The 20,727-nt window shown below is 43.9% G+C and overlaps 1 protein-coding gene across 2 annotated transcripts in view; it reads left to right on the forward strand.

The window, feature by feature from the left end:
- The window catches only part of cfap221 (cilia and flagella associated protein 221), a 196,409-nt gene that overhangs the window by 167,900 nt on the left and 7,782 nt on the right, over window positions 1–20,727 (forward strand). For both annotated transcript variants that reach the window (XM_067987292.1, XM_067987291.1), the window contains 3 exons: window positions 6,494–6,594; window positions 12,893–12,988; window positions 20,046–20,162. In XM_067987292.1, the coding sequence (XP_067843393.1) occupies window positions 6,494–6,594; window positions 12,893–12,988; window positions 20,046–20,162 (314 nt within the window). The remainder of the gene's footprint in view (window positions 1–6,493; window positions 6,595–12,892; window positions 12,989–20,045; window positions 20,163–20,727) is intronic.

The following is a 20,727-nucleotide window of genomic DNA, read 5'->3' on the forward strand; positions in this document are numbered from 1 at the left end:
CAAATCGTTGATGTAAATTGTGAACAACAGTGGTCCCAGCACTGATCCCTGTAGAACAGCACTTCCCACATTTTGCCAGTCAGAGTAGCTACCCTAATCCCTAGGGCCCGATTTTAGCAGGGATGTGGGTTCTCGGCGGATGGGCAAGCGGGCGAGTGGGTAACGCGCCCGGTGAAATTAGTGGGTTTCCCGCGCGATCGTAGCAGGCAACCCACTAATTGGATTCACTTACCTGCTCCTCCAGGTTCCCTGCTGCTGATCTGCGCGTCGGGTGGGCTGCGCATGCGCAGTAAGATCTGTCAGCTGGAGGCGTTCTATTTAAAGGGGCAGTCCTCCACTGACAGATGCTGCAACCAATAGCAAAGATGACTGCATGGAGCAGCCCAGGGGGAAAGCTGCTCCCAGTTTCATGATGCCTCACCCCAGGTAACAATACATGGGGGAGGAGGAGGGGGAGGACAGAGATCATCCACCCGGCGGGCGGGAGGAAGCGGCCCGCCTCTGCCACCAGGAAGGCCTGGCTCGAGGTGGCAGAGGGGGTCACCTGCGCCACCAACATATCGCCCACCTGCATACAGTGCAGGAGGCGCTCCGATGACCTCAGTAGGTCAGCCAAAGTGAGTACACATAGTCTTTCCCCTACACTCCGTCTGCCACATCACTGCCCCCACCCCACATCTCCTTCGGCACTGCCAACACTACTCTGTCACATCACCCCTCATACCCACTCAAACCCCATCCTCATCTTACCTGCACCTACTCACCTCGCCAGTACTCACCCCGCCACTACCACGCAACCCAATCCTCATACAATCTCATGGCTCTATCCCATACTCACCCTCTCGTGCATCTCTCTCACGGCCAGCCTCACTCAACCTGCCACCACCTGTGCTGCAGCTATAGGGCATGCATCACATATGTGCAGTAGGCAGCGTAAGGCAAACGTGTCGTGAGCATGAAGGGGATGCACAAGGGTGTTTGAGGGTTTGTCATGGTTGTTACTTATATTGAATTTCAGAACAACTCACATCACACATTATATTGGCACCACTACTGCCATGTCTTCGCGAATCCTGTCCGGTTTGTGCAATAATGCCTGCTCCTGGGTATCACTATGAGGACCCACCACTGATGCCACCCATTGTGTCACTGCAGAGTGGGTGTAGGTGTATTTGCAGGGCTCTTCTGCGCAGACGACTGAGAGACATCGGCGATGTCCCCGGTTGCACCCTGGAAGGCTGTGGAGGAGAAGTTCGGGAGGGCAGTGGTGACTTTGACAGCGACAGGTAGGAAGATGGTGCACAGGCCAGCCAGGAGCAGCTCGGCATGAAAGAGGCTGCAGATGTCCACGGCTACATGTCGAGTGACTCTGAGCCTCCGTGTGCACTGCTGCTCAGAGAGGTCCAGGAGGCTGAGCCTCGGTCTGTGGAACCTGTGGCGAGGGTAGTGCCCGCTGCGACGCATCTCTCTCTGCGGTAGCCCTCCCTCCTGCTGTACAGGTGGATGTGTCACAGCACTCTGTTGTGGAGCTCCACGTGTCAGAGGTGGATGGCGAGGCTGGTGATACTGTTCGCCCTCCGAGGAGGTCATGACTGCAGCTACGGTGGCCCCCATCCGCAAGATGTACATCTGAGGGGGTCTGCAAGGTAGGTACATGTCTCTGGACCCCGGGGTAAGTGTGCAGGTTGGTGACTTTGACTGTCAGGAGGAGGGTGGAGGCCAAACTTTGTCCCAAGTGACAGTGGCCTCCTGCAATGGGTGAGGGTCTCTCCCCACCCCCCCCCCCCACCTGTCAAATGGACCTTTGCAGCTGCCACAGGCTGACGGCTGCAACACGTCCATTCGAGCTGGGAGTGTTTCCCCCAGTGTGGGAAACAGTCCCATGTTGATCAAAAATCACACACAGTCCCTTAATCAGGTCAGTTAATGACCTGAAATACCAAACTAAATATTGTCAAGTGGCATCCCGCTGGCTTTAATTGCCTGCGGGATTCCCACCAGCGGGGGCTGCGCGCGCACGCCGGCGGGTCAGCGGGGAACCCGGAAGTGGGCGGGATCGAGGCGCGATCCGCTCCCGCTCCTGGATTTCGCGATTTTCGGGGCCCCCCCCCCCGCCGAGAACGCACCCGATAGCGGGTGCTAAAATCGAGCCCCTAATCTCTGTTTTCTGTTTTGTAGCCAGCTTGCTATCCATACTGCTAACTGTCCCCTGTCTCCACATGCTCTGACCTGAGTCATGAGTCTACAATGCGGTAGCTTATCGAAGGCCTTTTGAAAGTCCAAATATATTACATCTACTGCATTACCCTTAGCTACTCTTTCTGTTACTTCTTCAAAGTATTCAATAAGGTTGGTCAAGCATGACTTTCCCGTCTGAAATCCGTGCTGCCTACTCTTTATTATGTTTTTGTTTTCTAGATGTTTTTCTATTTGAGTAAAGATTCCATTATCATTCCCACCACTTACATTAAGCTAACTGGTCTATAGTTCCCTGGACTTGTTCTATCTCCCTTTTTAAATATAGGAATCACATTAGCTGTCCGCCAGTCCTCTGACACTATTCCCTTTTCTAATGAATCAATATATATATATATATGTGTGTAATAGTGCCTCTGCTATCTCTTCCCTAACTTCTTTTAATATGTGCGGACGCAATCCACCCAGAGCAGGGGTTTTATCCTCTTTAAGTCTGATCAGTTTATCAATTATCTCCCCCTTTCTATCTTAAATGTCTTTATACCTTTTTTTGATTTCCTCTTCTAATGTCATACCCACCTTGTTAATCTCCCTGATAAATACTGAGGCAAAGTAACTATTCTTGCCCTTTGCTGTCATTACCTGTGAGCATCCCTTAGTGGCCATATCCCTGTCCTGATTTTTCTTTTGTTATTTATGTGTCTAGAATACCTTACTATTTCTGTTTATATTCCTTGATAATTTAATTTTGTAGTTCAGCTTTGCTTTCCTAATTGTTTTTTTGAATTCCTTCCTAATCTCTTCGTATTCCCTTTTGTCATCCTCTCCTTTATTGTCCATGTACTTAAGAGTATGCCTTTTTTTAGTTTCAATTTTACCCTTATCTCTTTATTCATCCATGGTGTTTCATTATTGGCTGGTTTGTTCTTGTTTTTTAGAGGAATATGTTTCTCCTGAACTCTTGATCACTGTTTTAAATATTTCCCATGCTGTTCTAACCCTTTGTCATTTTTTTTTTCCAATTTACCTTCCCTAGTTCCATTCTCATCCCCCCAAAATTAGCTTTTTTCCAATCTATTACTTTGGTCTTTTTCTTACTTATGTCTTTCTTAATCATTATTTTAAACCTTATTATGTTATGATTACTATTGCCTAAATGTTCCCCTATGCTTACTTCTCTTATCTGCTGCGGTTCATTTCCAATTACTAGATCTATTTAAAAATGAAGCTAGGCTATTGGAATAAGTTAGAGTCATAGAGTCATAGAGTCATACAGCACGGATGGAGGCCCTTTGGCCCATCGTGTCCGCGCCGGCCATCAAGCCCTGTCTACTCTAATCCCATATTCCAGCATTTGGTCCGTAGCCTTGTATGCTATGGCATTTCAAGTGCTCATCCAAATGCTTCTTGAATGTTGTGAGGGTTCCTGCCTCCACAACCCTTTCAGGCAGTGAGTTCCAGACTCCAACCACCCTCTGGGTGAAAAAGTTCTTTCTCAAATCCCCTCTAAACCTCCCGCCTTTTACCTTGAATCTATGTCCCCTTGTTATAGAACCCTCAACGAAGGGAAAAAGCTCCTTAGTATCCAACCTATCTGTGCCCCTCATAATTTTGTACACCTCAATCATGTCCCCCCTCAGCCTCCTCTGCTCCAAGGAAAACAAACCCAATCTTCCCAGTCTCTCTTCATAGCTGAAGCGCTCCAGCCCTGGTAACATCCTGGTGAATCTCCTCTGCACCCTCTCCAAAGCGATCACATCCTTCCTGTAGTGTGCCGACCAGAACTGCACACAGTACTCCAGCTGTGGCCTAACCAATGTTTTATACAGCTCCATCATAACCTCCTTGCTCTTATATTCTATGCCTCGGCTAATAAAGGCAAGTATCCCATATGCCTTCTTTACCACCTTATCTACCTGTTCCGCCGCCTTCAGGGATCTGTGAACTTGCACACCAAGATCCCTCTGACCCTCTGTCTTGCCTAGGGTCCTCCCATTCATTGTGTATTTCCTTGCCTTGTTAGTCCCTCCAAAGTGCATCACCTCGCACTTTTCCGGGTTAAATTCCATTTGCTTTCCGGGTTAAATGCCATTTGCATAATTTATTATTTTCAATGTTACAAGGAGCAATAGAGATGAGATTGCATTTTACTGATGACTATGTTTTTTTTTATTCGTTCACGGGATGTGGGCGTCGCTGGCGAGGCCAGCATTTATTGCCCATCCCTAATTGCCCTATATGTACTATATAGTCCTGTACTCTGTTTAAAATAAAGCAGCTTTGTGATTTACAATAGGCCTCACCTCACTAGAGTACCCTTTCTGGGACAAATTCAAAGTTTAAGGATCCAGTTCAGATAATAAAGGCTTTTCTGGGTGATAACTTCCACCTATTCCCCCCCAACCCCGGCATGTTACACTACTATATGACTAGATATTGGGCAGCAATGGTAAACTCCTGATGGGGTTCATTTACAGGAGACACTGGTGATGCTGAACATAAGAGAATATCTAGTGCGACCTGAAATTTGTAACGTACAGTCAGTCTAAATATGACAGCATTGCTTATGGTAAATGGGTAACCATTACAACTAAGTTCCTATTGTGTTTTGTTCCATTTACAGTAAGCATTGAAGAAACATCAATTACAAAACATCATAGACCTAATATACCCGGTTAATTAGCTAATCTTATTTAGTGCAAATATGCTTAATGAATCCATTTGTTGCAGTTATTAAAAGATGATCTGATTAATAAACATCATGAAATTCATTGCACATCTTATCATTTATAAATGTAGCAAATAAAAGCAGAATTAGTGACTACATTTATTTTGTTTTGTTTGCATTAATGTTCCAGTATAGTTCATTGAATTCTTATTTTTAATCATGTTAACATTTTTTTTGTCTTAGAATCCTAAAATCTTACAGCACAGAAGGAGGCCATTCGGCCCATCTGTGCTGGCTCGTTGAAAGAGGTGTCCAATTTAGTCCCCCACCCCAGCTTTTTCCCCATAACCCTGCAAATTAGTCCTCTTCAAGTACACGTCTAATTGCCTTTTGAAAGTTCCTATGGGAATCTCCTTCCACCGCCCTTTCAGGACGTGCATTACAGATCTTAACAACCTTCTTGTGTAAAAAAAATTCTCCTAATTTCCCCTCTAGTACTTTTGCCAATTATTTTAAACATATGACCTCTGGTTACTGACCTAATTGCCAGAGGAAACAGTTTCTCCCTATTTGCTCTAACAAAAACCCCTCATTATTTTGAATGTCTCTGTTAGGTCTCCCCTTAACCTTTTCTGCTCTAAGAATAATCCCAGCTTCTCCAATTTCTCCACATAACTGAAGTCCTTCATCCCTGGTATCATCCTGGTAAACCTCCTCTGTGCCCTCTGCAAGGCCTTGATATCCTTCCTAAGGTGTGGTGCCCAGAATTGTACACAATACTCCAGCTGAGGCCTAACCAGTGATTTGTAAAGGTTTAGCATGACTTCCTTGTTTTTGTATTCAATGCCCCTATTTACAAGTATCTTTCTTAACCACTTTATCAACTTGCCCTGCCAACTTTAAATATTTGTGAATATGCATCCCCAGGTGCCTCTATTCTTGCACCCCCTCAAAATGATACCATTCAGATTATACTGCCTCTCCATGTTGTTCCTCTCAAAGTGCATCACTTCACACTTATCCGTACTAAATTGCATCTGCCATGTGTCTGCCCATTTCACCAGTCTTTCTACTTCTGAAGTCTTACCAATTTTCTGCACCCTGAAGGTGTTGACTTCTTGCTGGGGTGAGATTGTACAAGTGACAGTCAGCCTGTGATACTTCACTCAACTGGCCATTATTTATGAATGAGCCTCGACAGTGAATGGTGGTGGGATATTGAAACAATGGGCAGCATTTTAAATGACTGCATCCTGTCTTTGCCAACGTCCATACATGTGCAGTTTCGGAGGGGGGACCCTGACCAATTTTCCTTTCCTAACTAATGACACCGAGACCAATTATCATGCTCTACCTCTCCGCAGCTGAGTTTAGCTAACTCAACACAAACCAGCAATTGAAGGTATTACATTCCTGGTTTGTATGGCTCAGCTTCTCAGAGTAAATTTTCTGAGCCATTAGTAGAGCTAATTGGTAGTAAATTAATAATGTAATAAAAATATACCAAGAAAACAATTTAGTGTTTGAACTATTGATTTTTTTGTCAGTTTGTATACACATCAAGTATGGGTAATGATTATAGAAGACATATTACCAATCCTATTAACTGTATTGCTCTTGATCAAACAGGAAATAATTAAAGGTCTAATGATTTGGAAGAAGTTTCCTTCAGCTGCTCTTAAGTCTTTATCCAACACTGACTCTCTAACCACCACTTGGGTGCCACGATGGTATGTATTAATGAGACTTTAGGTGGATAAGCATCTGTTGAAATTTTTAATTTTACTTCTACCAATTTACAAGAAGCAACACCAACAATAAATGCTTGTTATAAATAGATTCCTTAATTAGTCATGTGAGTTCCCAGTTTGGTTACATAGAAGAATTCTTTCAATCTTTAAGCCAAAGCCTGCTCAGAAGGGCTTAAAGGATCCCATGATACTATTTGAAGAACAGCAGGGAGTTTCCCTTTTGTCCTTACCAATATTCTTTCCTCAACTAACACTACTAAAAACAGATTATCTGGTCATTCCTCCATTTCACTTTGTGGGTCCTCGCAAATTGACTGCTGTGGTTGGCTACATAAAAACAATGAATTCACTGAAAAAGTAAATAATTTGCTCTAAACCACTTTGGGGCATCCTAAATAACGTTAGCTAATTAAATGCAAGTTCTTTCTTTACAAAAGGGCAACATCGTGTCAAATGAAACTGATAATATTCACACATCACAAAATGGAAGAAATAAGTGCACTGTACTTGATTTGAACATTATAATTTATCACTGGTTAGAGTAAAGTGGAGCCCAACATAAGAAGGCAATAGATGGTATTTGTAGAACTGAGCATGAAAATACAGGAAAAGGTGTTTTGGGCATGGCTACTTTGACGGTGTGGTTTGGAAGTTTTAAGAAATGGTGTAGGTGTGGCGTCCATTGGACGACATATTGAATTAGTACATGGCGCATTAATCTTCCCTGGTTGACAGCAAATTCCTGGTTATCACTTTCATCCTCTGTGCTGCCTTTATTCATACCAGGCCGACAAGTTACAGGCTGGTTAATTGGCAACAAGGGCTATCCCCTCTGGGCATGGCTCATGACTCCTGTCAGGATCCCGGGCAGAGCTGGCCCACAGCGAAAGCCATGCCCCCACAAGAAACATAACTGAACAAACAATCAGCATGCTCAAGATGCACTTCTGTTGCCTGGACTGGTTCGGAGGAGCTTTGCAGTACATCCCTGAGCAGGTATCCAGATTTCTTGTAATCTGCTGCATGCTCCACCACTTTGCCATCATAAGAGACCAGCCCTTACCACCACCTGGGCAGCAACAAGTGCAGGAAGAGGAGAGGCAAGGACCACCAGTACTCCTAGCTGCCAGATGTTTCAAAGACCAACTCATTTAGGATTGGTTCACTGAAATCAGGCACCCCATCCCCAATATACCAACAGTGCGACAATCCATGCTACCACCATCCTTCAGTCCGGACTAATGGGTCTTGCCCTCACCACCAAAAACGATAACTTGCATTAATATAGTGCTTTTAACGTAGTAAAAATGTTTCAAGGTGCTTCACAGGAGCGTTAACAGACAGAATTACCAACACCAAATCCAGAACAAAAAACAAATCTATCGATCAAATCAATTGCATCTCTGTCTAATAGTTAACAAAAGTAATTAAGAATCATCCTTGTGCCAGCCCTTAGTGCCTGTCTTGCATGCTCCTTTCCCTATCCTAGTATTCCTATGAACTGTTTCCTCAGTGGCTGCAGCTTGGGAGGTGGAAGGCTGCTGAGCTTCTGTTGAGGGCACTTCAGATGGCCGTGGAGGATGACCTCAAGTAGCTTTGGGTCTTAAGGGCCCAGCTGCATATTGCAGCATCTCGGCGTGGAGCGGAGCAATCTGGCCCAGCTGACTGTGGAATGGTTGGTGGGGGGCAGACATGCTGTCATCCTGAGCAAGGCTAGCTGGTACCTCTTCCATGGAGCCAAGGCTACTCTTCTGGGTCGGCGCCTCAGCACTCCCACGGCTCTGCACGAGAACAGAGTGCAGGACTGCAGTGACACTTTGGAGGCCCCTGTTAATATTTAGCCCCCAGAGCCAAGATGGCAGCCTTCTGAGCTTCCATTGCAGCAGTCTGTGCTGAGGGGACTTCAACGATGTGGGGAGACTAGAGAAGCTGGGATTGTTCTCCTTAGAGCAAAGAAAGTTAAAGGGAGATTTAATTGAGGTGTTCAAAATTGTGAAGGGTTTTGATAGAAAGGGAGAAATTATTTCCACTGGCAGGAGAGACGATAACCAAAGGACACAGATTTAATATAATTGTTAAAAGAACCAAAGGGGAGATGAGGATAAATATTTTTACGCAGCGAGTTGTAATGATCTGGAATGCACTACCTGAAAGGGTGGTGGAAGCAGATTCAATAGTAACTTTCAAAAGGGAATTAGATATATACTTGAAAAGGAAAATTTTGCTGGGTGATGGGGAAAGAGCAAGGGAGTGGGATTAATTGGATAGCTGTTACAAAGTGCCGGCACAGACATGATCTCCTTCTGTGCTGTAAAATTCTATGTTCAAGGTATGGATTCCACTCCATATGTGTCTTTTTAGACCCAAAAATGCATCTTGTACATTAATGCCCATTATCCATGGGGCTGCAACAATGATTTTATTCTGCAGCAGTCTATGGTAGCATCATTGCTTGATGGGCTCCAGAAGGTGAAAGAATAGCTCTTAAGTTACCAGGGCTATTCTCTACATCCATACCTGATGATCCTAATTAGAAATATCTAAACAGCAGCAGAGCAAAAATACAATGAGGCCAACGTAACTATCAAAATTACTGAAGTTCGTAGTTTGAACCGCCCAGGCAGGCTGCTACTTTACAGCTTCAGCCAATGTCACCATGATCATCACCATCTGCATGCTTCACAAATTTGTCTTCTTAAGAGGACTGACCATGCAGGAGTCCGCTAGAGCCATGGGAACTACAGCCCAACAGGAAAAGGAGAATGGTGACATGGAGAGAAGCAATGTCCAGGTAGGGAGATTGGAGAGGAACCCTATTGCCAATAATGGATAGCACCTGCCACAAATCCATTATGTGACACCTATGAAACCCCACACATTACTGCACCAAAGGAGAACACATTTCCTCTACTATGGCTGAATTGCCTTCTTTCTGCCCCCTTCCAGCACTTACTACTTTATGGCCAATCCAGTAAATACTGCCCATAAAATGGAGAAGGACAAAGAATGTATTGGGTGATATTTACAGTTATGATGTACTTTAAGCCCTACATCCGTACTTTCTCTTAGTGATCCTATTCAGTGTGTTTTTCATATTTCTAAGACTATATTGCAATGCTTGCTGAGTAGGAGCAACTCCGGTGGAAATTGCAGATGGGTAGTGTGTTCCTATTGGGATAGTCATAGCCTGGTCATGCAATGCTTCCAAGGGCCCCAAATCGCTTCTAGAAGGCAGGCCCTGCTAGCCCTTCAAAATGAACATTAAAAAATTAGAACTTACTTGGTCGGCCCGATAAGGGATCCTGACTCACCCATCGAAGCGATAGCCTGCCACTCTGATTTTCCACCCAGCAATCGTGGGGGTGCCTTTATTGTGGCTGTGCAGACCAGGGTGCCCAGACCGATTATTTAAATGACCCATCCTGCCATTTGGGACAGTGTCAATGCCTTTAGCGATCAGCAGCCACGGGTCTTGCTCTACTGCACCTCTGGCAGTAGAGCAGTTCACCAGATGCAGAGTTCCCTCGAGTTGTTGCATATGGTGTCCATGTGAGCATCAGAGTTCCTCAAATCTATCCCATGATCTACATAAACAGCAAGGGTTTGCAACCAATTAATATTCAGCTGGTATCTGATCACCGAAACATCATTATGCATGTCAACAGCCTCTATCCAGGAAGTAGCCCTGATGCCTTCGTTATGCAGCAATCCAGATGTGCTTGCACTTTTGTAAGGAGAAGAAACAATGGAGAGATGTTTCTTTGAAGACCAAGGCTAACTTCTGTATCCATGACTTTTGACCTCAGTGTTGAAACCCCCTAACAGCAGAGGAGTGCCTTGGGCTGGCACCTGGAGAATTTGTTTGCTGTTTTACCTCTGCTATCACCACATGCAAGAAGTGTTTCATCCAGCTTTGGCCCATTGAAGAAAATTATATGTAAAGGCAATAGTTGTGTACAATGGTTAAAATGGAACCCCCCCGCAAAGGTGTGACATTTCCCAACTTAGGATTGTGCAATGCTTGTGAGCAAAAGTGAGGAGCACACTTGCCTTTGCCTTCCTCTTTATACCAGCAAGAATCTTCCTCATTTGCAGTCAGGTACAAGCAACCTGGGTGACTGCATTGACTGGATCGTTGACCTTTGTCCATGCAGCTTACACCTGTGCTCTTACTGGAGAATGACCTTCAGAACTTTGGTGCATCTTGTACAGCAGGAATTCCAACTCTTCAGCATCATAGGGAGCATTGTTGCCCACATGTGTCCACAATTAGTTAACTTTTCCACCACCACAATTCCCCTTTAATGGCTAGTTACAAGCCATTGCCTTGCCAGATTTACATTCCCTAGCCATGTGTTCTACAGACCAACCTATCTGCACAAGCTTTTCATATGCCATAATCTAACTAGAAAGAGTAAAGACAGCATAACCATCACAAAATTTGGTTTGGCTTAGTGTCTAACCCCCCCCCCCCCCCCAAACACAGGACAGCCTGCACCTGAGGTCAGCTGAACCCCGTTCACGATGGACTTGCAAAATTGGGACCTTAATATGGAACTGTCAAAATAGTACTGGGACATACATTCAAGATGCTATATAAATGCAAGTTGTTGTTGTTATTAATGTTGAAATTCAGAGGACAAAGATCCTGGCCAGGCAGGGAAGGGTTTAAAATCTGATGTCACTTTTAGCCTCTTTGAGTACTATTGAATGATACACTTTAGGATGGATTATGGGTAAAATGTAAAAATTAATAAAATGCCTATGGATTCCTGTCTTCAGAGTAAGAGGTCATGTACCAACTTTATCAAATGTAACTTTCCATTCAAAGCTGTCCTGCTTTGGAATTCATGCCTTTTTAAAATTTTGTCTCGCTACAGTTCAGTTTTGAGATCATTCCAGTCCTATGCTGTAAACAAATATAGCTGTATTCACATATAATGTTGCATTGTTATAATGGTTTATTGTTTGTCTTGTTATCTTGCGGCGGGCTTATTTGCAAAGTAGCCTTTTTGGTTAACAAGGACATGCTATGCTTAAAGATGTTTTGAAGGAGGCAGATAAGCTTGCTAATTGTTCTAGAGCTTTCTCATGAATGATTCATAATGGGGAATTTTGACCCATGGGAGTTGAGGTTACTTGAAGAGCTTTGCTATTTTTATCAAGTTTAAGCTCCTTATCATGTTTGGCTTAATTATGTCAGGGAACTATTAACTGTTTTTAAGTTTTAAAAATTACAGATGTCCTAGCAATGCAGAAAATTCTGTTTAAAGCATTTATCAACTCCATTGAACAATGTTTTTTAAAAGTTATATTCAGATGTACCTGTAAATTACTTCTAAGCTTTACTCTAATTGGCAGTGATTTCAGAATTTAATTTGGTTTTCTATTACTTTCTGCATTATAATTTGAATAAGAAATTTAAGTACTAGGTTTGATCCCTCCCCCGGTCTGTGCTGAGTTAGCTGATCTTAGCTGGGGCAGCAGCAAAGTTCCACTAATTGGCCTCAGCATCCGTGTTGGGGAGGGGGAAATCGGCCAAGCTTCCCACTCCTGATTATTATCTAGTGGCCCCCATTGGATGCACATGTGTGTAGACATTGAATGCCTCCCTTGGCCAAATGGCCTGCCAACATTCATTGTTAAGATTCAAATATTAATAATGGCCACTCAGGCACGTTACTGGAGAGCGAGAAAAAGCAGGTAAAAAATTAAAGTCATCCACGTACTATTTCTGGTTTTCCTTTTTTATTCCTATCTCTACTAAAGGCGTTGATGCATGCTGGGTTAATGTTCCATGGGCAGTCCACTATCTCACCCAACTACCATTTGTCATGTGTGAGCCCAAATGGAGAGCAAAGTTTGTTCCTCTTAATTCAAAGTCACCTAATTCGAGCTATCTGATAATTCAAATATTTTTGAATGCAAAATTCCCACTTTTCTGTGCTATTTATATTGCTTAACTCAAAGTGAAAAATGACTTCAAATTATCAGAAGTAGACTATATTACTGAGCTATTAGACAATGGAAGGCAAACACACTGGCACACTTCCCACCAGTAGTTACTAGATAGCAATCAAAAGTAGGAACCCTGACCGATTTTATTTTCCCTTTCCCTGGCACAGGAGTGTTGAGTCCAATTGTAGCGCCCAAATTATATACTAGTATTCAGTATTATTTCTATGAGGTAGCAAATACTGCATTAGAAATGAAAAAGGCAAATTATGCATTGCTTATATATTAGCATTTATAGTTACTAGACTTTCTGTTTGTCTAGGTATGATCCATTTGGATCAGATTTGCTTCCTGTTGATGCTCCTTTGCAATTGGGTAGTCTATCAGATGAGGACAAGGAAAACATAAACAAAGAAAGGTATGTTAAAAATACCTACCGTTGTATTACCTACTGGGCAAGATTTTCTGTCCATTGACTGTGGATGGGTGAAAATTGTCTGTTAGACCTGTATCAAGAGGAAAATGTGAAAAATTGTATTTGGTTATTTTCATATTTAGCAGACACAAGCACAAATGGCACGAGCCGATTAAGAGAAAATCACAAAAACTATTTTATTTTTGAAGAAAATGATCAGAACAGAGGGCACTTCTGATGGGGTGAGAGAGAAGCTGGCAAGGCTGATGGGCAAAACACTCTGGAGGAAAACAGAGAAAAGTAAAATAATCTCCTGGAATAAAGAAAAGAGAGCATAATAAAACAGAGGAATGAAACTGAAGATTTTAATATAAAGTCATGTAGAAAAGAAAAAGGCTTCATAAAAATGTCAAAAAGAGTAAGAGGCAAGGACACTGGAACCGGTTCTGGGGGAGGTGGGACCAGTACAAATTGGACAGTCTGCATCTGGGCAGGACTGGAACCAATGTCCTAGGGGGAGTGTTTGCTAGTGCTGTTGGGGAGGGTTTAAACTAAAGTGGCAGGGGGATGGGAACCGATGCAGGAAGTCAGTGGGAAGTAAAGTGGTGACAGAAACAAAAGGCAGTAAGGGAGAGTGTACAAAACATGACCGGACAGATGGTCTGAGAAAGCAGGGCAAAGACCAAGGGAAGTCTAGATTAAACTGCATTTATTTCAATGCAAGAAGTCTGATGGGCAAGGTAGATGAACTTAGGGCATGGATGGGTACATGGGACTGGGATGTTATAGCTATTACTGAAACATGGCTAAAGGAGGGGCAGGACTGGCAGCTCAATGTTCCAGGGTACAGATGCTATAGGAAAGATAGAGCAGGAGGTAAGAGAGGAGGGGGAGTTGCGTTCTTGATTAGGGAGAACATCACGGCAGTAGTGAGAGAGGATATATCCGAGGGTTCGCCCACGGAGTCTATATGGGTAGAACTGAAAAATAAGAAGGGAGAGATCACCTTGATAGGATTGTACTACAGACCCCCAAATAGTCAACGGGAAATTGAGGAGCAAATATGTAAGGAGATTACAGACAGCTGCAAGAAAAATAGGGTGGTAACAGTAGGGGACTTTAACTTTCCCAACATTGACTGGGACAGCAATAGCATTAGGGGCTTGGATGGAGAGAAATTTGTTGAGTGTATTCAGGAGGAATTTCTCATTCAGTATGTGGATGGCCCGACTAGAGAGGGGGCAAAACTTGACCTCCTCTTGGGAAATAAGGAAGGGCAGGTGACAGAAGTGTTAGTGTGGGATCACTTTGGGACCAGTGATCATAATTCCATTAGTTTTAAGATAGCTATGGAGAATGATAGGTCTGGCCCAAAAGTTAAAATTCTAAATTGGGGAAAGGCCAATTTTGATGGTATTAGACAGGAACTTTCAGAAGTTGATTGGGAGAGTCTGTTGGCAGGCAAAGGGACGTCTGGTAAGTGGGAGGCTTTCAAAAGTGTGTTAACCAGGGTTCAGAGTAAGCACATTCCTTATAAAGTGAAGGGCAAGGCTGGTAGAAGTAGGGAACCTTGGATGACTCGGGAGATTGAGGCCCTAGTCAAAAAGAAGAAGGAGGCATATGACATGCACAGGCAGCTGGGATCAAGTGGATCCCTTGAAGAGTATAGAGATTGCCGGAGTAGAGTTAAGAGAGAAATCAGGAGGGCAAAAAGGGGACATGAGATTGCTTTGGCAGATAAGGCAAAGGAGAATCCAAAGAGCTTCTACAAATACATAAAGGGCAAAAGAGTAACTAGGGAGAGAGTAGGGCCTCTTAAGGATCAACAAGGTCATCTATGTGCGGAACCACAAGAGATGGGTGAGATCCTAAATGAATATTTCGCATCGGTATTTACGGTTGAGAAAGGCATGGATGTTAGGGAACTTGGGGAAATAAATAGTGATGTCTTGAGGAGTGTACATATTACAAAGAGGGAGGTGCTGGAAGTCTTAACGCGCATCAAGGTAGATAAATTTCCGGGACCTGATGAAATGTATCCCAGGACGTTATGGGAGGTTAGGGAGGAAATAGCGGGTCCCCTAGCAGAGATATTTGAATCGACAGCTACAGGTGAGGTGCCTGAAGATTGGAAGGTAGCAAATGTTGTGCCTTTGTTTAAGAAGGGCGGCAGGGAAAAGCCTGGGAACTACAGACCGGTGAGCCTGACATCTGTAGTGGGTAAGTTGTTAGAGGGTATTCTGAGAGATAGGATCTACGGGCATTTGGAGAGGCAGGGACTGATTAGGAACAGTCAGCATGGTTTTGTGAGTGGAAAATCATGTCTCACGAATTTGATTGAGTTTTTTGAAGGGGTAACCAAGAAGATAGATGAGGGCTGTGCAGTAGACGTGGTCTACATGGACTTTAGCAAAGCCTTTGACAAGGTACCGCATGGTAGGTTGTTACATAAGGTTAGATCTCACGGGATCCAAGGTGAGGTCGCCAATTGGATACAAAATTGGATTGACGGCAGAAGACAGAGGGTGGTTGTAGAGGGTTGTTTTTCAAACTGGAGGCCTGTGACCAGCGGTGTGCCTCAGGGATCGGTGCTGGGTCCGCTGTTATTTGTTATTTATATTAATGATTTGGATGAGAATTTAGGAGGCATGGTTAGTAAGTTTGCAGATGACACCAAGATTGGTGGCATTGTGAACAGTGAAGAAAGTTATCTAGGATTGCAACGGGATCGTAATAAATTGGGCCAGTGGGCCGATGAATGGCAGATGGAGTTTAATTTAGATAAATGTCAGGTGATGCATTTTGGTAGATCGAATTGGGCCAGGACCTACTCCGCTAATGGTAGGGCATTGGGGAGAGTTATAGAACAAAGAGATCTAGGAGTACAGGTTCATAGCTCCTTGAAAGTGGAGTCACAGGTGGATAGGGTGGTGAAGAAGGCATTCAGCATGCTTGGTTTCATTGGTCAGAACATTGAATACAGGAGTTGGGATGTCTTGTTGAAGTTGTACAAGACATTAGTTAGGTCACACTTGGAATACTGTGTACAGTTCTGGTCAGCCTATTATAGAAAGGATATTATTAAACTAGAAAGAGTGCAGAAAAGATTTACTAGGATGCTACCGGGACTTGATGGTTTGACTTATAGGGAGAGGTTGGATAGACTGAGACTTTTTTCCCTGGAGAGTAGGAGGTTTAGGGGTGATCTTATAGAAGTCTATAAAATAATGAGGGGCATAGATAAGGTAGATAGTCAAAATCTTTTCCCAGAGGTAGGGGAGTCTATAACGAGGGGGCATAGATTTAAGGTGAGAGGGGAGAGATACAAAAGGGTCCAGAGGGGCAATTTTTTCACTCAAAGGGTGGTGAATGTCTGGAACGAGCTGCCAGAGGCAGTAGTAGAGGCGGGTACAGTTTTGTCTTTTAAAAAGCATTTGGACAGTTACATGGGTAAGATGGGTATAGAGGGATATGGGCCAACTGCAGGCAACTGGGACTAGCTTAGTGGTATAAACTGGGCGACATGGACATGTTGGGCCGAAGAGCCTGTTTCCATGTTGTAAACTTCTATGACACTTAGAACAAAAAAGCAGAGCTACTAATCAGCATGCGCTCTCACTGAGCAAGTATCCTGTTGTGATCATTTGAATTTATCAAAAGAAAATCAGGTAGGCTCCTAACAAATATATGGGGAGCCATTTTCGTCTGCCTCCTGCCCTGTTCACGCTAAAAAAAAACTTGATTTCCGAGCAGGGTGTGAAATGGGTGGCCAGCACTCATGCCCAAAACAGTGGGAGCCTTATTAAAATATTTGAATTTGGGTCTTATGCTGTTTGTGGGACCCCCGACACAATTTTCAAGTACCAATAGGGAAGCACGCAAACAAGAGCTTCAAAGGACATTACTGGCGTGGTAGCTAACACTGCTCCAATTGATCCTTTGAGGGTCAGCCTGAGCATGATATTTGCATGCGACTTCCAAGATCTGATTGAGACGATTTGTTCTGAAATCACACTGACCAGTAGCAGCTCAGAGCCTCTGCCCTGCACCAGTGAGCTGCAAACTTCCAACACCTGCACATGAGAGAGTTTCTGATATGGGCCTGCTATCCCTTGATAGAGCAACAACAACAATTTGCACCTTTAATGTAGTAAAACATATCAAGGTGCTTCACAGGAGCATTATCAAACAAAATTTGACACCGAGCCACATAAGGAGATATTAGGACAGGTGACCAATAGCTTGGTCAAAGAGATAGGTTTTAAGGAGTGTCTTAAAGAAGGAGAGAGAGGCGGAGAGGTTTAGGGAGGGAATTTCGGAGCTTAATGTCTAGGCAGCTGAAGGCACAGCTGCCAATAGTGCAGCGATTAAAATCAGGGATGCGCAAGAGGCCAGAATTGGAGGAACGCAGAGATCTCGGAGGCTTGTAGGGCTGAAGGAGGTTACAGAGATAGGGAGGGGTAAGGCCATGAAGGGGTTTGAAAACAAGGATGAGCATTTTAAAATCGAGGCGTTGCTGGACCAGGAGCCAATTTCGGTCAGCGAGCAGAGGGGTGATGGGTGAACGGGATTTGGTACGAGTTAAGATACAGGCAGCAGAGTGTTGGATGAGCTCAAGTTTACGGGAGGGTGCAAGATGGGGGGCCAGCCAGAAGAGCATTGGAATAGTCGAGTCTAGAGGTAGCAAAGGTATGGATGAGAGCTTCAGCAGCAGATGTGCTGAGGCAGGGCGGAGACAGGAGATGTTACGGAGGAGGAAGTAGGCAGTCTTAATGACGGAGTGGATATGTGGTCAGAAGCTCATTTCAGGGTCAAATAGGACGCCCATGTTGCGAACGGTCTGCTTCAACCTCAGTTGGAGTCGGTGGCTAAGGAACGGAGTTTGTGGCGGGGACTGCAGACAATGGCTCTGATCTTCCCAATATTTAGTTGGAGGAAATTTCTACTCATCCAGTACTGGATGTCAGACAAACAGCGTGACAAACCAGAGGCAGTGGATTGGTCGAGAGAGGAGGAGGTGGTGAGGTAGAGCTGGGTGTTGTCAGCGTACATGTAGAACCTGACGAGTTTTCAAATGATGTTGTCGAGGGGCAGCATGTAGATGAGAAATTGGAGGGGGCCAAGGATAGATCCTTGGGGGACTTCAGAGGTAAGAAGCATTGCAGGTGATTCTCTGACTATGACTGGATAGATAGGAATGCAATCAGGTGAGGGCAGTCCCACCCAGCTGGACAGCGGAGGAGAGACATTGGAGGAGGATGGTGTGATCAACCGTGTCAAAAGCTGCAGACAGGTCGAGAAGGATGAGGAGGGATAGTTTACCATGGTCACAGTCATACAGGATGTCATTTGTGACTTTGATCAGGGCCATTTCTGTGCTGTGTTCGGGCAGAAACCTGATTGAAAAGGTTCAAACATAGAGTTGCAGGAAAGATGGGTATGGATTTGGGAGGTGACAATACGTTCAAGGACTTTGGAGAGGAAAGGGAGGTTGGAGATGGGGCGGTAGTTTGCAAGGACAGAGGGGTCAAGTGTGTTTTTTTTGAGGAAGGGGGTGATGACTGCAGATTTGAAGGGGAGGGGTTCTGTACCTAAGGAGAGGGAACCGTTAACAATATCAGTTAACGTGGGGGCCAGGAAGGGAAGTTGGGTGATCAGCACTTTGGTGGGAATAGGGTCGAGGGAGCAGGAGGTGGGTCTCATGGACAAGGTGAACTTAGAGAGGGTATGAGAGGCAGTAGGAGAGAAACTAGAGAAACATGCAAGTTCAGGGCTAGGGCAGGGGGGAACCTTAGGTGAAGTTTCGCTTGATGGGTTAGAGGAAGGGAGGGAAGTGGCAGAGGTAGCTAAAAGGATGGTCTCAATCTTCGTGACAAAGAAGTCCATGGAGTTCCTCGCACTTGAAAAAGGTTGCTGGAAGCTGGTCCTTCTGGGACATCATCTTCATTAAAATAAGAGTCACCTCAGGCCTCTAATGCTCCAGGGGGCCTTCTTACTGCTCAACATCATCTCACTCAGACTGAACATCATAGAAGTAGTAGATTAGAAGCTAGAGCAAGTAAATTAGCCGGCAAGAAGGTTAGACATGGTTTTAAAAAGTAGTTATAGATAGATTGAATGGATTTGTTAACAGCTTTTGGTGAATATTGTCACGGAAAATAAATAGCTTCACCACACGGGGTTCTGAGTTTTTTCTGTGTATGCTTGTAACTTTTTGAAGTTGGATGATGGCAAAAGAAATGACGACTATTGTATTATGAAGGAATTAGGCAGAAATCTTGGACAGTTAAGGACTTTGTTAGGGTGGGGGAGAACAGGCAGATATAATTATTTTATTTAGTCTTTCAACTTTTATTATAAGTTGTCATCTCTTTTCCCTGGCTACTGACTCCTGTTCATGTCCTCTCCTTCCTGTGCACTCTCGTCATGCTGTGGAGTTGGAGGTCCTCCCCCTCACCACCCCCCACCCCCACCCCCGCCCAATCTCACTCCCATTATGCAATGCAATATGCATTTTTCAAAAACTATTTAGAGTTCATCATCCCATTTACCTAAACTCATGTGGAGGATAAATGTCAACATGGACTGGTTGGACTGAACAGCCTATTTCCGTGATCAAATTTCTATGCAATGCTATGTTTTGGGAACCATGTTCTGTGCTGAAGCTATTGGCCCACACCCACATGTTTGCCTGAGCTTTGAAATTATAAACCTCAAGTTATATAGATCAGGTCCTTCATTCAGAGAATGTAAATTTTATATAGGTCAATCATTTTTGCATTGACAAAAATCCATTGAAAAATCTTCCAAAATTTTCATACACATTTGCTACCATTTTAAATTTTGCAGAAAAAGCATAATATCAGAAGCAGTGGAACCCCTAGCATATCATGCGGTCATTGAAATGACCTTCAGATGAGAGTCCTAACCTGTGACCTGACAGTAATATTACAGATAAAATACAAAGTATGGAAAGAAAAACAGAAACTGACTAAACTGAGACCTTCATTATGTAAAAAAAATCTGGTATTTGCAATAATTGTTGATCTTTGCATCATAGTCCTGAAGAAGCAGAAGTGATACTAACACCAGAAATGTTGGAAGCTGAATTCACAATTATTCAAAATTCATTGCAACTACCAGAGATTCCAGAGGATGAAACAGCAAAAGAGGATGGGTAAGTATTTTATACCGTGTATATATGGTCTGAGAATTGGGGAGATTTTCACATCATTCATATATGGAAGAAATGTTCGAGGTAGCTTTCAAGCTTGGCAGGGACAGAGAACTGGCAGTATTGGATCGACCTCCCATTATTCACCCATGTTAATGGAAAGAAAAATCGGGCCAGGTGTATAACGGGCGGCCGATCCGATATTGTCGGTATTCCACCACCACCGGAGTTACCCCCATTATCTTCTTGAAAGATTTATCTGTGATTTCACAGAGGATCAATAAATTGGGTAGAATTCTTGGGAAAGAATTGCTCTGGTCATTGTGTGTAGGAATCAAAAAGAACTGTTAATGATGTCACTACACATGGCAACTAGAGCTGTTCTTCTGCTATGATAGTACAAATGGTACTGTAATGGAGAGACTGCACAAGAGATTTACTAAAATTATGCCAGGAAGGCATCAGTTATGAGAGACATTAGAGAAACCGGGACTCTTCACTCGAACAGAGAAGTTAGGAGAGAACTGACTTAGAGATGTTTAAAATTATAGTTAGTGGGGATGAAATT

The sequence above is a fragment of the Heptranchias perlo genome, chromosome 7, assembly GCF_035084215.1.
Source record: "Heptranchias perlo isolate sHepPer1 chromosome 7, sHepPer1.hap1, whole genome shotgun sequence".
Taxonomy (NCBI): domain Eukaryota; kingdom Metazoa; phylum Chordata; class Chondrichthyes; order Hexanchiformes; family Hexanchidae; genus Heptranchias; species Heptranchias perlo.